The sequence below is a fragment of the Ceratotherium simum genome, chromosome 17 (assembly GCF_057802395.1).
Source record: "Ceratotherium simum simum isolate JZ-2026a chromosome 17, ASM5780239v1, whole genome shotgun sequence".
NCBI lineage: Eukaryota > Metazoa > Chordata > Mammalia > Perissodactyla > Rhinocerotidae > Ceratotherium > Ceratotherium simum.
The window spans coordinates 6026074-6051811 of record NC_141916.1 but is presented as its reverse complement, the minus strand read 5'-3'; the positions used below and the strand labels follow the sequence as shown (position 1 = coordinate 6051811).

At 38.3% G+C, this 25738-nt stretch overlaps 1 protein-coding gene across 4 annotated transcripts in view; it reads left to right on the top strand.

The window, feature by feature from the left end:
- Positions 1–24157, top strand: part of TBK1 (TANK binding kinase 1) — a 53121-nt gene extending 28964 nt beyond the window's left edge. For 3 of the 4 annotated variants that reach the window (XM_087442077.1, XM_087442078.1, XM_087442080.1), the window contains 10 exons: positions 220–321; positions 1460–1538; positions 8170–8291; positions 8390–8466; positions 9061–9100; positions 9607–9708; positions 9837–9933; positions 10320–10426; positions 10644–10715; positions 11919–12579. In XM_087442077.1, coding sequence (XP_087298203.1) covers positions 220–321; positions 1460–1538; positions 8170–8291; positions 8390–8466; positions 9061–9100; positions 9607–9708; positions 9837–9933; positions 10320–10426; positions 10644–10715; positions 11919–11988 — 868 coding nt within the window. In that variant the 3' untranslated portion in view covers positions 11989–12579. Of the gene's footprint in view, positions 1–219; positions 322–1459; positions 1539–8169; positions 8292–8389; positions 8467–9060; positions 9101–9606; positions 9709–9836; positions 9934–10319; positions 10427–10643; positions 10716–11918; positions 12580–13600 lie in introns of those variants that run through there. The other variant, XM_087442079.1, reaches the window with a different exon arrangement.
- The last annotated feature ends 1581 nt before the right edge of the window (positions 24158–25738 follow it).

Below are 25738 nucleotides of genomic sequence, written 5' to 3'. Positions count from 1 at the left end.
AATTTCTAAACTGTTTACCTAATAAGTAGTGATGGTTTGTGCCCTAGATATATATAAAGGGTCACAGAGATGCTTTTCATAATAAAAGGTGAACTGGCTTTTGTAATCTATCAAGACTGTTAAGAAATTTGTCTGAACAGTAGTGGAGCAGTATAATTAGTGATAGACAAAAGAAAACAAGTAATTCCTTAAACTAATGAGAATATTATTATTTTTTAGAGAATTAATTAAAGATGATTATAATGAAACTGTTCACAAAAAGACAGAAGTTGTGATCACTTTGGATTTCTGCCTCAGAAACATTGAAAAGACTATGAAAGTGTGAGTAGATTACTTCCTTATTAGTAATGGTTAAAATGTTAAATGTTGTTCCATTTCTGCTTAATTTGTTTAGTTACCCTTGGCATAGTATGGCCTGCTGTGCAAGAGTTTGTGTTAGGGCACGACCTTGGGTTAAGTTACATCCTCACAAAGGCAGAAATGTCCAGTCGTCTCAGTAAGAATGAAGAGCATCTCTGCGGTGGCTTTTTCTCCTGCCCTTTGCAAAGGAGAAGGTAACGTGAGCTAGAAAGGGTTCACTGATCACCCTTGCAAAGCAGACCCTCTGAATGGGAAAGTGTAAAACCTGTAATCAACAGAGGAAGTAGGGAGAGGTATTCTAGAGCCTGTACTTTGGTAGTATTTTTAGAATTTTGGGATTACTTTTACTCATTAATTTTATCCCTGAAATGTCTTTTGAAACAGAATGATATTTTAAACAGCCCACTTCTTAGGCTGCACTGTTTGTCCTGCAGAGGAAATGTAATAACTGAAGTCATTATTTGCTGTTGACCGCCATTAATTCTGAAATCTAGTATTTGACTAGATTATTATCCTGCCTAGTATTATGCTGTCATACGACTATTTGAAATTAAGTTGTCTTTTATATTTTATTTCTTAATGTGCAAATTTATGAGTAGGAGTATATAAAATTCTTTCTTTAGGAAGAAATCAAGTTTTCTTGGAATCTGTTGCTTGTAAGCTTTATATTCAATCTATTATTCTTTTTTTTGTGTGTGAGGAAGATCAGCCCTGGGCTAACATCCATGCCAATCCTCCTCTTTTTGCTGAGGAAGACCGGCTCTGAGCTAACATCTAATGCCAATCCTCCTCTTTTTTTTCCCCAAAGCCCTAGTAGATAGTTGTATGTCACAGTTGCACATCCTTCTAGTTGCTGTATGTGGGATGCCGCCTCAGCATGGCCGAACAAGTGATGCGTCACTGCACGCCCGGATTCCGAACCCAGGCCACCAGTAGCAGAGCACTCGCACTTAAACCGCTAAGCCACGGGGCCAGCCCCCAATATATTATTCTTAAATGGTTATGATAATAAAAACTCAAATATAATTTGTAAAACATCTTTTAAAATCTATGTATTCGCTATGCTCATTTAAATTTTCCGTACTTTTTTTTCATACAGATATGAAAAGTTGATGAAGATCAACCTAGAAGCAGCAGAGTTAGGTGAAATTTCAGACATACACACCAAATTGTTGAGAGTAAGTATTTACAAAATTTTGACAATCATAGGCTCGTAATCTATTCCTTTGCAGGCAAGATTAGATCTAAACTTTCCTAGAGAAATGATGTATCTGAAGCTCTCCAGAGAAAGAGTAGCCTTTTCCCATCTTTAGGATCTATTTACAATATTTATACCCTTACTGCCTTGGAATTTTTTATGTTTCCAAATGCCTGCTTTGCTCTAAGCCGTTTTCTCTCTCTCTCCCTCCCTCCCTCCCTCTCTCTCCCCCTGCCCCCCTCACTCCCTCCCTCTCCCTCTCTCCCTGTCTCTTTAAAATCTGTAAAGCTCTTGTGTTGCTGCTGTGGCAGTTAAAGCAAGTTCATAAATATAATTTAACATGCAGAGTGCTTAAACTTGTTTTGAAAGAGATGCAAGTTGGGAAAACATCAGAGCTTTTCTAAAATAAAAAGTAACTAAAGAAAGATTCGGGTTCCTCAAGGCAGTGAATCATTTCTATAACTAAAAAAAGGAATTAGGACAAAAGTCTCTATCTACTCTGCTGAAAAATACAGTGGCGTTTCAGGTAGTCTCTGGATCTCTTATTAAAATGTGTTGTAGAAGAACGTTGAATTATGTATTGTGAGAGCCGATTACTAGTCCCAGATCTGCCCCTATTTACATAGGTATTCCTGCCTGGCTATGGAAGCAAGGCCTTTAATTCTTTGCCTCCTTGGTTTCTTTTTCTTTAAAATGGGCAGTCTCTTACCCTGCTTTTCTCACAGGTTGTTGTATTGATTAAGTGAGAGAAATAAAAATCCATACTCCTGCAAGCTTTTAGCATCTAAAATATTCTTTCATGAAACGGATGTTAAGTTAAAAGTGCGGAAGAACTTGATAAGATATCCCCTTTCTCTTTCCCAGCTTAGGCTGGTCTTTAGTTGTTTCTTTCCCTCAGTTTTAGATCTAGAACAGTGCTTTTCAAAATATGAGTCATGATCAACTCGTAGGTAGTGAAGTTCAGTGCATTGCAATCAGCGAAGTTTTTAAATGAAATAGGTTAGAAAATGTCAGAATGCGTCACATATGTAAGGAAATTACTGTTCCATGAAACTTTTGGTTCAGTTCTATATACACATTAAATAATACTGGATAGAAAGAAAGTGAATTTCTTGCTATAGGTCATGATCAAAAAAGTTTGAAAAATGTCACTATACAATAAAGCAACTAAAAGTCCGAGAAACAAGGAATAGTCTGTCCCAGTATTTGTCTGTATGTAAATACAGGCAGCTATATCGATGTAGATGTTTCTCTTCTTTGTCTGGCTTTGTCTTAGAACTCGACTCCCCAACTCCTAGTCCTCATGGGCACATGTTTCCAGTGCCAGCATCGTTTGAGCACTTGGAATTGAAACTAAATGTTTCCAGGGCCGGCCCGTGGCTTAGCGGTTAAGTGCACTCGCTCCGCTGCTGGCGGCCAGGGTTCGGATCCCAGGCGCGCACCGATGCACCACTTCTCCGGCCATGCTGAGGCCGCGTCCCACATACAGCAACTAGAAGGATGTGCAGCTATGACATACAACTATCTACTGGGTATTTGGGGGGGAAATAAATAAAAATCTTTAAAAAAAAAACCTAAATGTTTCCTTTTGGGGAGCCCAAAGTCTTTCTCATTTTTGTGACATTTTTTGAAGATTTAGATTTCCTATGCGAGTCGAAGCATGGATGATTAAATAGCTCTTGGTCACGGAGTCTTTTGAAATCAGGGCTTTAACTTCAGGCCAGTTATTTTCCACTGGATTTCATTGTTTTTCCTTATAGCCTGTTGAGTTGTGGCTCTTTTCCTACTGGAGACCTTAAAATTTTTTCCCACCATAAAAGTAAAACTTATAAGTAGGAAAGATAGCACACATGCTCGCCACCCAAAAAATGATGATTGACAGTTTGTTCAGTGTCCTGCAGTAGTGATTCTCAGAGTAGTTCCTGGACTGACAGCATCAGCCTCACATGGACACTTGTTAGAAGTGCACATTTTGAGCCCACCCCCGGCCTGCTGAATCAGACACTCTGATGCTGGGACCCAGAACTCAGTGTTCTAGCAGGCCCTCCAGACGATTCTGATGCTGCTAAAATTTTCACAACCACTGTTTTAGTCATCTCTTTTTATATATATTATTAAATGATTGTTACCCTATGAACATATAATTGTTATTTTTATTTTTGTATAACATTATAGTATAGATATTTTTCAGGGTTTTTTTTTTTTTTTTTTTTGCTCTTTTTGATTTTTGGCAACACTACTTTTTTTTTCTTGAGGTCATAATAGTTTATAACTGTGAAATTTTAGTTGTACGTTATTATTTGTCAGTCACCATCTATGTGTGCCCCTTTACCCCTTATGCCTACTCTCCCAACCCCCTTCCCCCTGGTAACCACTAATCTGTTCTCTTTGTCCATGTATTTGTTTATCTTCCGCATGTGAGTGAGATCATACGGTGTTTGTCTTTCTCTGTCTGGCTTATTTCACTTAACATAATACCCTGAAGTTCCATCCATGTTGTTGCAAATGGGACGATTTTGTCTTTTTTTATGACTGAGTAGTATTCCATTGTGTATGTGTGTGTATACAACACATCTTCTTTATCCGTTCATCAATCAGTGAGTGGATTGATTGGGTTGCTTCCATGTTTGGGCTATTGTGAATAATGCTGCAGTGAACATAGGGGTGCATAAGTCTCTGAATTGTTGATTCCAGGTTCTTTGGATAAATACCCAGTAGTGGGATACCTAGGTCGTATGGTATTTCTATTTTTAATTCTTTGAGAAGTCTCTATACTGTTTTCCATAGTGGCTGTACCAGTTTGCATTCCCACCAGCAGTGTATAAGGGTTCCCTTTTCTCTACCTCCTCTCCAACATTTGTTGTTTTTTGTCTTGGTAATTATAGCCATTCTGACCAGTGTAAGGTGATATCTCATTGTTTTGATTTGCATTTCCCTAATAATTAGTGATGTTGAACATCATTTCATGTATCTTCTTTGGAAAAATGCCTGTTCATATCCTCTGCCCATTTTTTGATTGGGCTGTTTGTTTTTTTGTTGTTGAGTTCTATGAGTTCTTTATATATTTTGGAGATGAACCCCTTGTCAGATATATGATTGGCAAATATTTTCTCCCAGTTGGTGGGTTGTCTTTTTGTTTTGTTCCTGGTTTCCTTTGCTTTGCAGAAACTCTTTAGTCTGATGAAGTCCCGTTTGTTTATTTTTTCTTTGGTATCCCTTGCCCAAGTAGACATGGTACTTCTAAGACTGATGTCAAAGAGCGTACTGCCTATATTTTCGTCTAGGAGTTTTATGGTTTCACAGCTTACCTTCAAGTCTTTAATCCATTTTGAGTTAATTTTTGTGTATGGTGAAAGATGATGTACTTTCATTATTTTGCACGTGGCTGTCCAGTTTTCCCAACACCATTTATTTAAGAGATTTTCGTTTCTCCATTGTATGTTCTTAGCTCCTTTGTCGAAGATTAGCTGTCTGTAGATCTATGGTTTTATTTCTAGGCTTTCAATTCTGTTCCACTGATCTGTGTGTCTGTTTTTGTACCAATACCATGCTGTTTTGATTACTATAGCTTTGTAGTATATTTTGAAGTCAGGGATTGTGATGCCTCCCGCTTTGTTCTTTTTTCTGAGGATTGCTTTAGCTATTCGGGGTCTTTTGTTGCCCCATATGAATTTTAGGATTCTTCGTTCTGTTTCCATGAAGAATGTCATTGGAATTCTGATTGGGATTGCACTGAATCTGTAGATTGCTTTAGGTAGTATGGACATTTTAACTGTGTTTATTCTTCAGATCCATGTGCATGAAATATCTTTCCATTTCTTTATGTCCTCGTTGATTTCACTCAATAATGTCTTATAGCTTTCATTGTATAGGTCTTTCATGTCATTAGTTAAATTTATTCGTAGATATTTTATCCTTTTTGTTGTGATTGTAAATGGGATTGTCTTCTCGAGTTGTTTTTCTGTTAGTGTTATTAGAGTATAGAAATGCAACTGAATTTTTGTAAGTTGATTTTGTACCCTGCAACTTTGCTGTAGTTGTTGATTATTTCTAATAGTTCTCCAATGGATTCTTTAGGGTTTTCTATGTATAAAATCGCTGCAAGCAGCGAGAGTTTCACTTCTTCCTTGCCAGTTTGGATACCTTTTATTTCCTTTTCTTGCCTAATTGCTCTGGCCAAAACCTCCAGTACTGTGTTGAATGAGTGGCGAGAGTGGGAGCCGGCCCAATGGTGTAGTGGTTAAGTTCGCATGCTCTGCTTCGGCAGACCCGGGTTCGCAGGTTCAGATCCCAGGCACGGACCTACACACCACTTATCAAGCCATGCTGTGGCAGTGTCCCACATATGAAGTAGAGGAAGATGGGCACAGATGTTAGCCCAAGGCTAATCTTCTTCTGCAAAAAGAGGAGGGTTGGCAACAGATGTCAGCTCAGGGCTACTCTTCCTCACCAAAAAAAAAAAAAGAGAGAGAGTGGTGAAAGTGGGCACCCTTGTCTTGTTCCTGTTCTCAGAGGGATGGCTTTCAGTTTTTCCCCATTGACTATGATGTTGGTTGTGGGTTTGTCATATATGGCCTTTGTTATGTTGAGGTACTTTCCTTCTATATCCATTTTATTGAGAGTTTTTATCATAAATGGATGTTGGATCTTATCAAATGCTTTCTCTGCGTTTATTGAAATGATCATATGAACACCACTTTTTTAATAGACGTAATATTGCAGCCAGCGGATTTATTAATAGTTTTACTTTTTATCCCCCTATTGTTGGTCCATCGGGCTGCTTGCTGTTTTTCACACTTCTGTGTAATGCTGTAAAAAATAACATCTGTAAACTATTTTCCGTATTTTGGAAGTATAATGTAACCCATTCTTAACATTAATGTTAAAGAAGACATAGAGCATGAAAAGCAAGGTGTTTATTTGACTATATAAAAATTCAAGATCTCTATATGTTAAAAAAAACGTTAAAGGAGCCGGCCCAGTGGCACAAGTGGTTAAGTGCGCACGCTCCGCTTTGGCAGCCCGGGGTTCTCAGGTTCGGATCCCAGGCATGCATTGACACACTGCTTGTCAAGCCGTGCTGTGGCAGCATCCCATATAAAGTAGAGGAAGATGGGCACGGATGTTAGCTCAGGGCCAATCTTCCTCAGCAAAAAAAAAAAAAAAAAAAGAGAGAGAGAGAGTTGGCTTCTGATGTTAGCTCAGGGCTGATCTTCCTCACCAAAAAAAAAATGTTAAAAAGCAAATAGATGGGGAAAAGTGTGGTAATTCTTTATAAGAATAGTTCATGCATATAGAGAAAACATTAAACATGCCATAAATAAAGAACATTTAGAAATGATTTAGAGATAAATAGATCTAGTAAAACTCTTGAAAAAAATTTTCGACTACAATAGCAATAGAAAATTTCATTTTTTTTTTTTTTTTAAAGATTTTATTTATTCATTTTTTCCCCCCAAAGCCCCAGTAGATAGTTGTATGTTGTAGGTTCACATCCTTCTAGTTGCTGTACGCGGGACTCGGCCTCGGGTTGGACGGAGAAGTGGTGCCTCGGGGCGCGCCCGGGATCCGAACCCGGGCTGCCAGCATCAGAGCGTGCGCACTTAACCGCTAAGCCACGGAGCCGGCCCAAATTTCATATTATAATAAAAGTATGATACTACTTTGTCTTTCAAATTAGCAAGGCTTAAAAAATTGTAATACCGGGGCCAGCCCAGTAGCATAGTGATTAAGTTCATGCATTCTGCTTCAGCAGCGTAGGGTTCGCAGGTTTTGATCCCGGCACAGACCTATGCACCACTCATCAAGCCACGTTGTGGCGGCATCCCACATACAAAATGGAGGAAGATGGGCCTGGATGTTAGCTCAGGGCCAGTCTTCCTCACCAAAAAATATTGTAATACCGGTGCTGAATGGGAATGTAGCAACCCTTCTTTGTTGCTAGTGGCAGTGTAAACTGCCACTTAAAACTTTGTTTGAAAAGCAATGGCGTGTATCAGGACCCTTAAGATATTTAGAATTACTTATCCTGTAAGTCTAACCTCATCCTTTCTTCAGAAATTTTACAAATGCTCAGTTCTGTGGTAGATAAGTGATAAATTTACTAAGCTTAAAATGAACAGTATCTTAGATGAGGTTTCTTTTCATTTTTCATTTTTAAGAGGAGTTACTTTTCTTTGGCCTCTAAACAGAGAGAGCAAAATCTTGCATAGCCACGTCTTGTGCTCGGGACTGTGCTAATGGTTCTCCTATTTAATTTTCACAGCAGCTCTATGAGATAGAGTATCAACCATATTTTACAGGTAAAGAAGCAGAACCTTAATTGAATGATTAACAGTATTTGGTATGTTTTTTTAAAAAGGATATTTAGTGTAATAAATATTTTATAAAATGTATTACTACTAGTTAGTCTCATGTTTTATTATCATATCAAACTCGTGGTGAAAATCAACCTAAGAAACTGTCCTTTTATTTAAACATAAAAATGATTATTCTTTGAATTCAAGTAATCTACAAAAGAAATACGATTCAGACTTCAGACTCCATTGGCATTGTGATTTATCATTTCTGATTTTTGGTAATCTGGATCTGAACCCGTTGGTTTTATTTAGCTCTCCAGTTCTCAGGGAACACTAGAAACCAGTCTGCAGGATATCGAAAACAAATTATCTCTGGATGGATTGCTGGCAGATACCTGGGCGCATCAAGAAGGCATGCATCCAAAAGATAGACAGTAAGTTACAACTTTACGGCTGGTTTCTGCTCTTATTGTTAAATGTCCTTTTTCACATCAACTCAGTTAATTTATTTGGGTTTTTCTTCCTTAAATAGTGTAGAAAAGCTACAAGTCCTGTTAAGTTGCATCACAGAGATTTACTATCAGTTCAAAAAAGACAAAGCAGAACGTAGTAAGTAAAATTTGCCATTTGTTGATCTAATGAGCCGCCCTACTAGTTGTAATTCAGTTGAATTGATTTGGTGTGTTTGTAAGGGTGGCTACTTAAGTTATTTCAGAGACTTGATTCTGTCAGGAAAGAGTTGAATGTATTAAAAATTATTCTTAAAACCAACCTTTTGAATATTTCAAATCAGGGGGTAGGAGCTCCAGAAGCTCTAGAGGCCAGATGTGTAACAGAAAGGGGTGAAGTCAGCCAGTGGGGACCGAGGAGAATGGAGAGGAGACCCCCATCCCAAGGGGAGAGCCTCTCCTCAGGTTCACCTAGTTTGTTGCCTGCTCTTCTTATATCTCAAGAGAAGCTAGAAATACAGAGTGTATTAGAAATATCCTGATTTTAAATGTGGGCAGTTAATTTTTTTTTTTAATGTTAACACTGTACAGACCAAATAAAAGCATTTATGGGCCATGTCTAACCCATGGGTCATGAGTTTGTGACATCTGCTTTGAACTCAGCCTTTTTGAAGTAATAATCTTGAAAGGAAAAATATTGTGTGCAATTTTATGATTCTACATTTACAAAAATAATATATTTTCTTATTTTTAGGACTAGCTTATAATGAAGAACAAATCCACAAATTTGATAAGTAAGTGTCCAGATTATGTTTAATAATTATTTTTGGTTATGTTATTAATATGATTATTTTTAAAGTTGAAATTAATTACAATAAAAAATACATAGTAATCTTGGCTTTACAGACTTGTTACTATGTGTGCACATATTTGAGGTCCGCTTGTCTGGCCCCTGGTTGAGAGGTTACTGAGATGAGAGGGTGAGGGCAGTCTCCTCCTCTCTCGTGTGCCCTGACTGCAGGACAGATAATAGAGAACACAGGCGAGGACAGACCTAACCACCTCCTTGGCCATAACCTCAGTCAATGACGTTTTGGCCATTCTCCACTGAGGACCTTCTCTTTCTCCTCTTGCTGCTGTAGTGTCTACATTAGAAACCTTTGGCTTTCCACTGCAGATATTCTAAAGCCCCAACAGTCATTACAGGAAACGTGAATTTTCATATATTTGAGAATCTTTTTAATATTGGAAATAGAAACAGTTATGTTGGTTTAAGCCTCTGATCATTTCTAAATTACAGACAAAAGCTGTATTACCATGCTACGAAAGCCATGACCCACTTTACAGAAGAATGTGTTAAAAAGTATGAGGCATTTTTGGATAAGTCAGAAGAATGGATGAGGTAAGGAAACTTTGTGGGGGATGGTTCGTGGTTGACTGCACAATTAACAATTTAACGTATATTGTGTGTTCTAAGTAAGAACAGTATTTCATTAGACTGCTTATTAATCCATTCTTCTTGGTTTTCAGAAAGATGCTTAATCTTAGGAAACAGTTACTATCCCTGACTAATCAGTGTTTTGATATCGAAGAGGAAGTCTCCAAGTATCAGGACTATACCAATGAGGTACAGCTGCCAAAGTGTCCAGAAAAAAGCCTTTTCCTATAGGAAAAATTAAAATAAAATTCCTCTCAGTTTATATTGGATTATGATTGAGAAGGGAGAAATAGGACATAATATGCCTAATTCAGCTCTGCTTGCCCATTTGTAATATGTAATTTTGAGCCAAGTTTTAAGAACTTAGATGTTTTACAATTAAAAAACATCTCATAGACCCTTCTTTTATCATCTGTAAGAAAAGTTTTTTAAAAAGAGTATTGATTTAAGTATTGTATCGTTGATGGTTTTGAAATTAAAGCTATGAAGTCCTTGTTAAAACCTGTAACATTTGATCTAAGATCTGTAGTAAGTACTTTGTTCTGTGATTGATGTGTGGTTTTTTGATGTTTTAGTTACAAGAAACTTTGCCCCAGAAAATGTTTGCAGCCTCCACTGGAATCAAACATACCATGACCCCGATTTATCCATGTTCTAACACGTTAGTGGAAATGACTCTGGGGTAAGAAATTTATTGTTTGGTAACTATATTGTTTCCATTTGTTTTTATTTCCGTTTGTGATCTTGCTCTTTTAGTTTGAAATTTTGTGAATACATTTGCCAATGTTATTTAATGACAGTTCAATCTAAAGAAGTAAAACATAATATAAATATAATTCTAAAATATTTGCATACTTTTTTAAGCAGTGATGCTTATTTATCTTTATTTGTATGGGTAGTATGAAGAAATTAAAGGAAGAAATGGAAGGAGTGGTTAAAGAACTTGCTGAAAATAATCATATTTTAGAAAGGTGAGTAATACAAATATCATTCTGGCCTGTGATTTTATACTCCATCGAGTGCATACATATCTATACTTGTGTCTGTCTGTCTTCCTGTATCAAGAGGCTAAGCAGTGGGAAAGGGATATAAAGTCAGAACTCTTATGTTTTGTGACTTCCATGGTGCCTTTTAATTTGTTTGAGGTCGTTTGGATAAAGACAAGTCAACCATGATTGGTTCCATTTCATGGAAGCAGTGGTTAATAGCATTATTTGCTTATTTGAATCAGTTTGTGAAAACAAAAAGCTTTTACACATTATTTTTCATAACATTTTCTTATTAGAGTCATAATTTTTAATTTTGGAACCAAAGTTGGTTGTAAGATGCCAGCACTCTGATTGGTGCTGTGTAATTTACAGAGGCCTCTGCAGACCTCTTGCAGGTGGGCGCCATCTGTAAATGCAGTTCTTTGAGGACTTGGGTGTCTGTTATCTACAGAATCCTAATAGATCAGGGGGAAAGAGAGTTGGAAAACGTACACAGCCAATAAAACCGCTTGGATGGCCGTTTCCTCGTCCTACTTCCTCAGAGAAGTTGAGTCGTCTTTGGCTCCCTAATGGAACCCTTCTCTTTCAAGCCTGTAGCTGCTCCTCTGTGGTTCTCTACCCCCAAATGCTAATCAAAATATTTGACGTTTATGTGGTGTTTGTACGCTTGCAGGGCACTTTCATGCTGCGTTGTCTCACTGAGCGTGCATTCAGCCTTGTTCAGTAGCAGAGCAGGTAGTCTTTATCCGTGTTCTCCAGATACGGAAGGTCATGCCCCGGGAAGATGAGCTGGAGCTAGATCTTCTTCCCACTCGGCGTGTTCTCTAAAGCTTGGAAAGATTAGCTCTCAGGAAATCACATGACTTTTGAGCTCTGTGCGGAAAGTATAGCCAGACACTTCCCGTAGTGTTATCGATTTTTTAAATTAATTAATTTAATGAATTATTTTTTTTAAATTTCAAACAATGTATAATTGTAAAAATTTGGAAATGCAAGTCTCCACCGCCCTTTCTCATGCCCCCCCGAGGAAGTAATCACTGTTAATAGTTTTGTTGTGCCTACATGTTTTATTAGAGTAGAATCATTCTGTCCGTATTGGTTTAGTCTTACTTTTTTCACTTAAGGCTGTATATCAAGGGTACTTTTCCGTGTCTGTACATATAGCTCTATTTTTCTCATTTTCAGCAGCTGCCTGGTATTCCAATGTGTGGATCTACCATGTCTATTAATACATCCTTATTTGTTGGGCATTTAAGTTGTTTCTGATTTTTCACAATTACAATCCATGCTGCAGTAAACATACTTGTATGTATATCTTCATGTACTTGTGTAAGAATTTTTGAGGGATCAGTTTCTAGGTGTGGAATTGTTGGATCAAAGGTTATGCACATTTAAATTTTGATTTGTTCTTTAAAAGGCTTGTGTGTTTTAGTCCCAAACAGACAAAAGCTATGCTTTTGTCAACACTGAATGTTACTTTTTTAAATGTTTGCTGATTTATTTAGTGAAAACTGATATCCTGTTTTAATTTGCATTTCTTTGGTTAATAATGATGTCATGTCTTTTTATATGTTTATTCAATTTTTATTTTTTCTGTGAATTGCCTATTAAGTTTTAAAATATTTTTCTATTGGTTTATAGCAACCACATAGTAATTATCTAACTTTTTATAGTATCCAGTTTATAGTTTGTTCACAACTTGAGCTAAATCCTAAATTTATCCTGTAAAGCTAAAGATCAGCAAGAAGAGGAGGCTATTAAACTATGCTTTTAACAGACTTTTCAATAGAATCACTTTTCTGTTGAATCACTTATGCCTTATGGAATAAAATCCTTGCTTCCCAAAGCATGTCCATTAAGTCAGTTCCCTCTATGTTTTATCTGCAGATTAATTTGACAACGTATGGGCGATATAACATGGCATAATCATAACTTAAATGTTAAGTGACTCCTTAAGGACTTGTGCCAGAGCTAGTGATAGAAGTTGGGCCTTGTGCACTGTCTCCATGTGGTTATCTCACTGTCACCTCAGACTTTTTGTATCTAAAATCACTTAATATCATCCTTCCCAACTCAGTTTTCCCTCTAATTCCCTCCTCCTCTTCAGTGAGACAACCTTTCCCCTACTTCCTTGAACATAAATCACTTTAGACTCGTACTCTTCTTTACTCGCTGTCATCAGGTTTGGTAATCTTCCTTCAAATGGTTCCACGTTCCCCCTCATTAGCCTCCTTCATCTCTCCTTTCCTCTCATGTTCGAGCTATGATGATAAACTACCACCTGTTTCCTGATCTCTGCCTCTTCCATCTGTCATGGGTATTACAGCCAAAATAATCTTCCCAAATACTGGTCTAATCATGCCGCTCCCTTGGCTCAAAAATTTCTAAACTCCTGTTACCTAAAAGATCAAGTCTAAATTCATACTTGAATTAAAAACTTATAATATATCTGACCCCAGCTGATTCACCCAACTTTATTTCCCTCTACTCCCCAAAATAAGTTTCTGTTCTAGCAAGGTTCCATTCCTTGCTGTCCCTTGAGTATGTCACACTTACTCCCAACTCCACATCTTTGCTTTTAAGTCCCACCCCACCAAAAAGGAATTATACAGTTCTTGCTAACACTTTCTAGATTACATCACTTCACATTTTCTCTTAAGAAGTCTTCCCAAGCCACTGAATTGTATTTTTTCACATATTTATGATAATACTACCGTGTTTCAATAAGAAATAGAGCAAATCATAGTTGCTTAAACTCTTTAAAAATAACAGTTGATTCTTCTGGAAAGTATTCTATAGTCTTCTTTAAAATGTCAGGGGCCAAATAAATGACTCTTTTGAGATTGTCTTGTTTCTTTGTGTTTTAGGTTTGGCTCTTTAACCATGGATGGTGGCCTTCGCAATGTTGACTGTCTTTAGCTTTCTAAGAAGTTTGAGAAAAGTTTCAGTTTGCACAAGAAAATCATGCTGAGGCATTTAAATGATTGCCTCTATAGGTGGTCCCTTGTTTCTACAATTCAGTATTTGGGGTGGTTGTGTAAATATGTACAATATTGTAAATACATAAAAAGATATATAAATTTTTGGCTGCTGTTAAGATGTACTTTTACCTTTTAACATTTCTATTATCTGAGGACATTTGACCTCAGTGAGCACTAGAAGAAAGCCATGAGCGACCGATTCGTTGAGATACTGATCCTGTGCTCTTCTGAGTAAGGCCAAGTCAGGTGTCTCTGATTGCCTACTGGAAACATTTTAAGTGGAACCAAAATTGGTATCCTTACAAATCAGAAAAGCCTGCTAGTTGACATGTTTGTAACTAGAGCGGCAGCTTCTGAGGGCAGGGAGCAGAACCCAACCACCGTTGTACTGTGATCACAGTTTTGTTAAGAAGGGTGAAGTGGCGTTACTTCATCTTACAAGGGTCCCAGATCCCAGTTATCCTCATGTCTGTTTAGTTTCAGATAAATTATCGAGCAAAATTTTTTAAGTGATTTAATTATTAAAAACTACTCATTTTTATTTCGGCCATCAATGTATAATTGTCATAAAAATTTTAGGATAATTTCAACTGTTTTAAGCTGTATATTTCTTCTTTAATTCTGCTTACTACTTCATGAAAAAATATCAATAAATTTCTGATTTTAATGTAAAGAGTATTTTTCTGCATACAACAATTTGAGAAACAAAAGTTATCTTTTGAAAGAAAGAATGTGGGTGGTGACTGTAAATTATTCTCAGAATATTGGATGTAGAGACAATTTTGTGTCTCTTCTAAACCCACTGATTCCAAGTTTAGTAGAAGTTCTTTCATAAATTTATGCTATCCAAATCCAAAGGGAACATTCTCCTTGGAAAATCTACCCAGAGTTCTAGGCTAAAGGATTATGCTCAGCAAGAAATTACTTCACGCAACAAGGATTGGTTTTGGTTTTAGTGTCTGACTCATCAGATTATTGAAGAGTGATTACACACACCTACGTGTCGTAAAGATAACACGTCCTGAAGAGCCAGTACATTTGATTACCATGAACACTGGGAACGGAATGTGGGTTAGGGTTTTATCTGAAATCTCAGATTGATTTATTCTTGGAGTGGCGAATTTTAAGTGTCTCACGGACACATTGCAGAAATGAGTGCATGGGTGAATGACTTATAGAAATACAGTTATCCCTGTCAGATCTCCTGTGTCATCTGAGTGTGAGGGCTGAGGGCTGTTGATAAACCTCTTGATTTTAATTTTCCATTTGACTGTCTAACATAAATGTCTTTAATTGTATACTTTACATGTTTATATCACTGAACATTAGGCAAAATTTTATTTACATTATGTGACCAGTTAATATGTTTGCAGATTTAGTTTTTATTTCAGTGGCTCTAGACAAGAACACCAAGAAACCCTTGCCGTGGGGATTGTATTGTTATAAGTGGTATTGGTAAGAACGGTTCCATTCCACGTCAATATTAAGACTCACTGTTTTATTCCCCATTTCAGCACCATGGAAACCAAGCATTTTGCTTTCAGTATTTCACCCTCAAAAATGCATCCTCATTTAAAAACATCTTAAGTCAATAAATACACGGTGATACCCACCTGCTAACCTAATTTTCAGAGTGACTATTTAGGTGAAATTGGCTTTAAAATGAGTTAATATTCAGTATCGGGATATATTTCCAAAAGATAGGGATAACGGTATAAAAAATAGTATATATAACAGTAGAGGAGTTAGTGGATTTAACTCTTAATATAAAAGAGAGATTATAGTTCTGACAGCAGAAGAAATCATTGAAAATGAAGTAAGTGAACACAAAGTATCTGAAAAAAAGGGGGCATCTTTGAGTAAATAAAAAAGGAGTTAGAGGTTAGGAAAGAAATGTGAAAAATATTCCCATAACGTCATCTAAAGTTCTGGCTTCAATTGTTTTGGAAATTACCAAATACTATGTAAGTGGCTTATAGACCTTGTTACACTGTGTCACATGAAGTGTCTCTTCTTAGATGTGAAAGACCTTTTCCTCAGTGTTTCTTTAAAAATATAATATCTTCATCAGTAAATTATTCAGAAAAAAATTACTTTAACCCTGGATTTTTTTCTGTTTTCCTTTTATTTTTATAAGCAATGAAGTTCACCTTTTGTGGTGTTCTTTGCTAAAAATAAGAGATATGTTATTTGGAATTAAGAAAAGGACCATCAGTAGGAATGAGCAATCTCAACTGAAATGTCAAAAATTTATTCTCCCTTTGGAGTCACAGCCGCAACGACACTAGTCTCTTACTTCAGATTTCACCCGGCTCTGAAGTGTGAATTACACATGGTGCTGTCTGTGCGGAAGTCTGTGGAAGGTTTACGGTTACTCAGACAAATTTTTAAAACTGAGACGTGCTGAGGCAGACACTGTTGAAAGGAAAACTCTGTAAAGGAGTCTTCACACTATTGTTTTAACTGGATCTGCCAACCCACATCCCACTTTTAAGAAAACGAAAGTATCTAAAGAAGGCTGACATGGTTGTTTTATATGGACTTCCTCCGCACTTGTCGCTTATAAGAAGATTCCAAGTCCAAATTCCTAAGAAATACTGAAAATGGAATAGAAAACAAGAACATGTGACCTGAAAATAAAAACTGGTAATGTAATAACATCCTTTGGGTTTTTTTAGAGTGTAAATCAGCTCCAGGAATTTTGCATGGCATATAAAAGCACAGCCCAGTATTACATCAGGGCTGTTTTAGGAACGAGGCAAGTTATGAATGAGTTTATTCTTTTGACACACAGAATGCACAAGTACCAATTGTTGGACACAGTTTCAGAGGTGGGGATGAGAACCTCAGTCCCAGTTGATAGTAGGCAACTAGATGTTGGTGTCTGCTGAAATAATATACAATAACGTTAAAGAAAAGTATAGAGAAACGTTCAACAAAGGGTTAAAAACCAAAACAAGACCCTGGAAGAAAAAACTTGTTCTACACGTTTCTTGACTTGTTCTTGGTTTTTTTAGTTGAGGAAGAGTAGCCCTGAGCTAACATCTGTTGCCAATCCTCCTCTTTTTGCTGAGGAAGATTGGCCCTGGGCTAACATCCATGCTCATCTTCCTCTACTTTATATGTGGGATGCTGCCACAGCATGGTTTGATAAAGCGATGCGTAGGTCCGTGGCTGGGATCCGAACCTGCGAACCCCAGGCCACCAAAGTGGAATGCTTGAACTTAACCACTATGCCACCGGGCCGGCCTCTACATTTCTTGACTTGTAAGAATCAGTCAAATTCTTTTTTTCTGGAATAAATCCGTGCCAAGGTTTAAAATAAGTATCATTTTTCCAGTGAAAAATGTACCAAACAAATGGGATCAAGGCTGTGGCTTTAGGAGTTAGCTTGTTAATCACCACTAAGTCCTAATTGCCATTGACAATTCTGTTGGATGCTGAGTTAGTGGATACTGGTTACTTTGCTTCTCTGTGAAAGTAATTGTGTTTTGATGAAGGCGGGGGAGTGCGTCTGCTTAAAAATTATCAAGTGTTGCCTTAGGTTAGAGTTTCTAAACCTTAAAACTCTTTCTTTAGAAAGAGCATCTATTAATACAGTTTCTAGCTATGAGGGCTAAGGTCTAAAGGACAAACCAAAAGAGTGACAGGGGAAGGGGATTTAGGGCTGACAGGTGGTCCCCAGACGTCCTGGCTGAGGGAGTTCACAGCTAAAGTGTCTCATGCGGGCGTTACTGTGTTTTCCTCATCCGTGCTCCGTGAGAGTCGTTCTGGAACACTCGTAGTTCTAGCTATGGCCATACGAAGTGACTTGAACAAGACCTTCAGAAGAATAGCCCCGCTCTTGCACTGCCTCCCCAAGTCACGGACCTGCTCGAAGAATCGGAAATCCAAGTTGCTGGGGAGCCAGCGTGGAGGTAAGTTGTCTCAGGCTAATGCTTCATTTCAAATACATTTTTTTCTCTTACTAAAGTGGAGCCTCCTCAAGTAGGGGGAAAAATAAAGCTCATAAAGCCTCTAAAAAGTGTTATTTAACATGGTTGTCTGAGGGAAAATTGAGAGAAAATGAAATAAAGCCATTTGAAGGTGAGGTATTAAAAGCCATGAACATTTTTATGATTCAATTTTTGTTTTTAGGCATTTAGGTTCAGAGAAGTTTTCTAGGCAGAGATGGGGAAAGTTTAGCTTTAAAAAACAAGTAACAAAAACAACTCTTATTTTCAGTAAACATTAATTTGCTTATTGCATTTAAATACCTTAGAATAAACAGAAAAGAATAAATGAGACACAGTGAGATCCCCCTCCTTTTCCTGGACCTTACATTTCTTTTGTTTGGGTCAGTTTATGTCGCTCATTTTAGTCAGGTATGGATGTGAGACTTGAAAGCACCTTCAGTGTGCTCCTGCATGAAGCTCTGTATCTTCTGTCCGGTCCTGCCTGACTGGAAGGTGAAGGGTCAGAGGAGAGAGGATATAGGGACTAATGGCCTCTCCGAGTCTGGTGTCTCAAGCTCCTTCCGCAGAGCTCGGCTTTCAGCTTCATAACTCTGCATGTGGGAGAGTGTTGGACATAACAGCCTAGACTGAAGTTAGCAAATTCTCTGACTTCATAATGTTTCATCTTGCAACTGAATTAAAATTCTAATTCTGTTTCTTTGGCACCTATGTAGCTCTGCATCTTACGTAAGTGCTTGCCCCTTGTCTGAGAGGTTATCAAACATAATCTGATAATATGATGGGTGATCCAGCACCAGATCTTCCTTTAGCACAGAAATGACTATGATTTATAATCATCAAGGAAGGTATCTGATTAAGAAATTTACATAATCTAAGGCCTAGTACATTTCAATCATCTATTTTCCCCTCGATATTTTCTTTCATTCTTTTTCACTATCAAAATATGGGGAATCTAACTTAATAGTTTAAAAGTGCCTCTGTATATATCATCCCTCAGATATGGAATAGCATAATTTGGGATGTGAGAGCCCCAAAGGAACTTAGAAAAATCATGTTCTCCAATCCCTTCATTTTAAAGATAAGTAAACTGCCTCCAAAAGGTAAATATCTTAACCTTCCAGAACCATTACATGGGAAGAACCAGAACTTTATCCTGGACCATCTCATTACTGGTCCAGGCTCTTCTTACCACACCATAGTGCTATGGTGTGTGAACATCAGAGAGTGTGAGCATAGGAACCCTCACCGAATATCTTACAGCTAGCCCCTCCTCAGTGGATAATATAGACCTAGAAAGTTTGGTTATTTATTTTTCCAAAGCAAAGCTTGATGGTACTCTCATTAGTTTGGAGAATAATAGCATGTTTCCAACAATCTTTTCACCTAGCATCTCATGAAATACAGTCATTTGTTGAGATATTAGCCCCTTCCAATAAGATTATTTAAATAAATGCCTTATAGAATTATATCCCCTCAAGAGCATCTATCTTTTATTCTACCTGCAATGTTGAACACAGTGTTTCGTATGGTGGGCAGTTAACTGTTTGTCTTACTGAGTTGATTTATGAAGACAGCCATATGGGATTTGAGTGGGATGAGTTAATGAATTGATTTAGAGATCTGCTAATCACTGGGGATACTTGCTCCCACCTTCTGTGTGGATTGATGGATTTGCACCACCTACAAAAGATAGCTCAACATCAGGTCACCTCTTCAGGATTAAACTCTCTGTCACTCACCAATATCCCACAGTCATCTAAAGGTTGCTGCAGAAATATGCCAAGGGTTCCCTAAGTACCTCTATCCCAGTCAACCCCACTTGAAACTTAAATGGTCTCAAGGCAAGACTAATGATTGATATTTTAATAATAGTTAAGTGAAGGCTCCCAGATAGCTTTATCACCATGTAACTTACAACTTTAGTTCACTCTCCTTCATTTCTTCTCTATCTCCCTATCTCCACCTTAGAAGGCAGTAAGTTACACCAAGGCATGAATTAGGAAGAAATATAGGAATTCAACAAATCTGAATTCAATACATATTTTAAGCACCTTGCTAATCTATGGCCTTTCTAATCGATGGCCTTTCTAATCAAGTCAAGGAACCTCAGCTGTAGATGAAAAATCCAGAGCTCAAGAGCACTGTAGTGCAGTGGAAAGAGATGGAACTTCGGCGTCGTATCTTGCTTCTGCTACTGAGAGCTGCGTGTCTCCGAGCAAGTCACCTAACTCTCCCTGACTTGAGCTTTCTCATCTGTAAAACGTAGAGGTTGGACTTGATCTTAAAGATTCCTTCCAGCTTCATAAATGCCATCACACTAAGATACAGTAATATAGACCAAGCAGCTGTGTGGCTGCTGAAGAGAGCAAAAAGGAGGAAGGCTTCTTGAAGGTGTATAGCATGCAATCACGTTACTCATCTACAGAAATAGGACTGGCGTTGTTAATTGTTGTTATATCTGAGGCCTTATGTTAAATCCTGTTTCAGAAGCTTACATACCAAATGCATACGTGCTCTTTTTTCAAACAAACATGAGATCTAGACTCTCCATAAGTAGGGATGAGCCCTATATTTTAGGCTCCTATGTGTTGAAATTGGCCTTGTTTTCTGTATAACTTGCTCCAGGGCACTTTGGAGTTCCCAGTAATCATCCTGGTCGTTTAATTCAATGGCAAGACCATCACGTTCACAGGTCTTCATTCCATTTTTCAAATTATTACTAATCTCCAGTTGAACATTGCTTCCAGGACACCTCCTTGGGAACAAATCTTCTCCTATTAATTTTTTTTTTTTTTAAAGATTTTATTTATTTATTTTTTCCCCCCAAAGCCCCAGTAGATAGTTGTGTGTCACAGCTGCACATCCTTCTAGTTGCTGTATGTGGGACGCGGCCTCAGCATGGCCGGAGAAGCGGCGCGTCGGTGCGAGCCCGGGATCCGAACCCGGGTCGCCAGCAGTGGAGCGCGCTCACTTAACCACCAAGCCACGGGGCCGGCCCTTCTCCTATTAATTTTTTAGAAATATTTCTCTTTAACTCCTTTGCATCGTGGCTCATAAGACAACCAAACTCTCAGGATGGTCAGAAAATCAGACTAGAAGCCTTAGCTGTTTTCAGATGGGTCTTGGGGAGGAGGGATACTGGGGGGCTCTTTTACACTGAAGATCTTCTCTGGTTCTCCCTCTCGCCCCCTTTTTGCCCCAGGTTTTAGCAGTTAGCTCAATGGCATTTGGTGACTGAAAGTCTATTGCTTCCAGTAAGGAGGCAGATATGAGCACATCTGGATTATGCAACAAACCACCTCCCTCCCCCGGGGAAGAAGACAAACAGCAGAGCCTCTTACCAGACAGCATCCCATTTGTTGCCAGCGTTGCATGGCTCTCTCAGGGACACCTCTGTAGAGGGGGAGCCCTGGTAAGGACAACTCCCCTTGGAGGTGGAAGAAACGAGAGTAGAGGTAAGCTCCTAGTAGCATTTGTTCTCTGTCCATCAGTGGGGCAGTAGGCGGGCTAATGGACAAGATGACGTCCCGAAATCCGTAAGGCCTGTCCTGTGCTTAGTGGCCTATGCAAAGCAAACTGTCTCTGACCTAAGTGAGAGGGAACAAGCCTGACACAAGTATGGAACTATCACTGTCAAAGGCTGATTATCTTTCTTCCACAGAGAGAGAGGAGAAAGTTTAGATGCAGGAAAAACTATTTTCACTGATACGCAGAAGAGTCCTTACAAATGGTTTAAACAATAACTCAGGCCCTTAACAATATTATCAAGCCATTCTAATAAAAAGTCAGTACTGTACATATTAATCTCCAAAATATGGAAGCAAAGGATGGGAATCTCCTGCATTCAATGAAGTTCTCTCTCTTTTAGACAGATAAGACAGTCTCCCCATTTTGTTCTAAGGTATTTCTCAAATGAACACTCTTATTCATGGCCAGGTTCCCCAGAGTGGCCACCACAATTCCAAATTGTCTTCAGCGAAGTTATGTCCAGAGGTAGTGTAAGTTTATTGGAAGACAAACCCATGAGAAATTGGCTGATGGTTGGTCAGAAGAAAATATATTACTTTTGAGGGTCTTAGCCCTCAACCCTAAAGAAGCTGCCCCCACTGCTGACCCAAAATCAGTAGCTTCCTGGCAGGTGGACTCTGTGAAGAAAAGCTCTCTCCCTAAGCAAATTTCTCATCACAGACAAGGCTGAGGAACGTCCTCAGAGACACACAACAGAAGATGCTGGACAAGCAGACAGAATACAGGAGAGGGCATTAAAAGCCAGATTTCGCCAGAAGATACCAAAGTCTGATTAGAACCCTCAAATCTCAGGAGATAAATAATAAACCCGACACTGAAGGGCCTGAGATGATCGGAGTCCATATTTAGTGCAAAACCTACCTATGCAGTCAGACACAGAGAGGCCTCGAGCAGGTGAGATCCCGAGGTCTCAGGTGTGCACATTATTATCAAGGCAAGAGGCCCAGTTGCGGCAGCAGAGTCTTGGCCAAATCTTGAGAACCTCCAAATTGTCCTGGTTTGATCAGCCATAGCCTCCTGGAGACAACCTGTAGACCATCCAACAAGGGAGACCTCACACCAGGGCAATCATGGGGTGTCTGACCAAAGAAATGACAGAGTGTAGGATTTGGGGGAAGGATGGAGTGTAGGTACAACGTAAATGAAGCCGTGTTTTGATAGGGGCAAAGCAGGGCTGTGTGTGAAGGGATCAACACCAGATCTGGAATGCAAAGGGAACCCAGCCTCCTGTTTCCTTGGAAACCACAAGATTAAGATGAATGTGGAATGACTTGTTCAGAAAATCCTTGTCTAAAGTTGTGCACCTGGGTTAGAAATCAAAGCTGCGGGCCGACCCTGTGGCTTAGCGGTTGGGTGCTCACGCTCTGCTGCTGGCGGCCCGGGTTCGGATCCCGGGCGCGCACCAACGCACCGCTTCTCCAGCCATGCTGAGGCTGAGTCCCACATACAGCAACTAGAAGGATGTGCAGCTATGACATACAACTATCTACTGGAGCTTTGGGGGGAAAAATAAATAAATAAAAGTTTAAAAAAAAAAAAAGAAAAAGAAATCAAAGCTGCCTTTTTGTGTCCAAGAGACTAAGATCCTCTAGGCGAGTGTGATGTTTCATTCTTACTGACATTATTTCAATCAGCAAAGTTTCCCATAGTGCCTAGTTTGGGGGATTTCCCTGGGGCCGTTATGAAACTTCACGGCTGCAGTGTGGGAGAAACATTAACATTCTTTATCTCCCCAGACTGAAGACTAGTAGGAGAGAGTTGAATTTTCTCGGTCCAAGCTAATTTGTACTATCTCATTAGTAATTGCTGGGTTTTTTTTTAATTTACTTGTTTTCTTTGTACCTCTCTCTCACTGTTCTCGTATTTTTCAATAGCCTCTCAGTACAGTTTACATATAATGAGACATTATCCATAGCCTCTCACTTCCACACCCCCAACCCCCACCCCAGGGCACACTTGCTCCAATAGGGACACGTTTCTTCTAGACCTGGTTGAGCCTTTACCTGGGAATTCCCTTCACCTCCTTCCTGAGTTGGATCACCTACTTCATGAGTCCTATTTCTCCTTGGTTCTTGGTTTACTCCCTCACTTTAGTGGAGAACACCTAGCGGCTTTCTGTAAAAAGGGTTCGTGAAAGGCATTCAGAAATTTCCCAATGAAGTGCTTTGGAGTGGGGCCTTTTAAAAATTATTTACTTAACTAGGTGCTCACTGGGCCCTTTCAAACTGGAAACACACGTCTTTCAGTTCTGGGAAATTTTCTTGCATTTTTTTTTCTTTGATAATTCCCTACCTGCTGGTTCTTCTATTCTCTTTAAGGATATCGGACCTCTGAGACCGATCCTCTAAGCTCTCTCTCCTCATAGTCAATTCTGTCTTTTCATCCTGATTGTATCCTAGCAACTGATTGTGGCTCCACGAGACAGAAACGTGTTCTACTCCTTAACCCTAGTCCTTTTCCAGGACCAAACAAGTTCATACTGGGCAATTATCTATGAGCCTAACAAACTCTAGAGAGACCAGAATTTCTTCTTTTCTGTTTTGGAAACTCTTAATTGTATACTTACTTAAGAAAAGCAGAAATATCTGGAAATAAAAGGACTGGAAAGTAATGAACATTAAAACACAATTCGTTGTAAACTTTTCTGACTCGTAGTGTCTGGGCTGGGCTGCTATTTGCTTTTGTACAAGCTGTGAAGAAAGAGTTGGCTACACAAATTATTTGAGAAGAATGGAGTGAGGATGTTAAGCTGGTTAGGAGAGCCAACTTCTAAGTACTTCATTACATTATTTGTAACGAGGACCATTGCTGATAATAAAAATAATGCTCATCCATTCCATTAAAGGGGACTGAAGCCTTACCTATGTCATAAAGCAGGCCATCAGAAAATTAGTTGTAATTTTGTGTGTAAAATGTATGTAAAAGTAAGAAACCAAATTTATTAAACAATCTGAAATCATTCAGACTTTTTATTTATTCAGACTGATGTTTTCCTAATCTACCTAACCGCATTGTTAGAGATTTAGATTATCTAAATTATCTTCAGTGTTCATTCCATGAGTGCAAATGTGGCTCAGTATTAAGAAACAATGTAATTCACTACATCAATAAGTTAAAAAAATTGGAAAAAGCCTATAATCTTTTCAATATACTATGTTGTTCTGAATGTACCATAAAATGCAAAAAAAACAAGAGAACATAATGTTACCTAAAATTTTTAAAAAGGAAAAGTCACCACTGTCATCATATGCTCCCAGTATGCTTATAAATATCAGAAAAACTCAGGAGAATTAATTAATTGAAAATAATTTGGGCCGGCCCTGTGGCTTGGTGGTTAAGTGAGCATGCTCCGATGCTGGTGGCCCGGGTTCGGATCCCGGGCGCGCACCGAGGCACCACTTCTCTGTCCATCCTGGGGCCGAGTCCCACATACAGCAACTAGAAGGATGTGCAGCTATGGCATACAACTATCTACTGGGGCTTTGGGGGGAAAAAATAAATAAATAAAATCTTAAAAAAAAAAAAAAAGAAAATAATTTTAGAAACAATAAGAAATTCTATAAGGTATCTCTTTGCAAGACTAGTATGCCAAAATTCATAGTTTTCCTTTATAGAAATAATAACCAAAAATAACAAGAAAAAAAACAAATTCATAAAAGCGATAAAGGGACAAAATACCTAAAAAATAAACCTGACAAGACATATAAGACTTACAAATTCTACTTAGAAATATAAAAGATGACTTGAGTAAATGGAAAGGATCCCTTGCTCTCAGCAAAAGGATTCAATATTATATGGATATTAATTCTCCCTAAATTAAGCTATAATCGTAATATGATCACAGACAAAATGCAGAAAATATATTTTGGAAGGGGAACAAGATAAAATGACTTTGAATCTCATCTAGAAGAATAAACATGGACCAATATTCAAGAAGATATGAAAAAAAAATACTAACCCTACCAGATATTGAAATATATTGCAAAGCTGCTAAAAACGAAATGGACCTGGAGGTATTGAGGTATTGATATGGAAATATAAGAGCGGAAACAGGTTACAAAGCAAGATGTATGTATGATACCATCTGCACACAAAAAGTGTGTATTTGTACATACACACATATCCAACACACACATATATATAATATAGCTATAAAGTTTATATATGGCTAAATATTGGTTACTCTGGGGAGTGAAATTGGAAGTTGGCACAGGGACAAATGGGGAACTTTCCCTTTAACTCTCTATTGTTTTCATGGCTTAACTTAAAAGATTAATTATCCATAGCTAATGAGAACACAAAACTAATTAGAAAGTCAAAATCTTTTGCAGGATGGATTTCAGTTCAGCACATTGTGTGGTTGGTAGAACACTCAGGGGTCTTTGATACACCTCATCTTAAAAGATTCTGTGGTCAATGAGTTTGAGAAACACCCTGCATATCTTATCTCCTTGGGGATGCCCAACGTAAGTTAGAGCATTCAAGTTCTGCAGTAAAGAAAACTGCTTAATTTTATTGAACCATTATTTCCAAACTTATT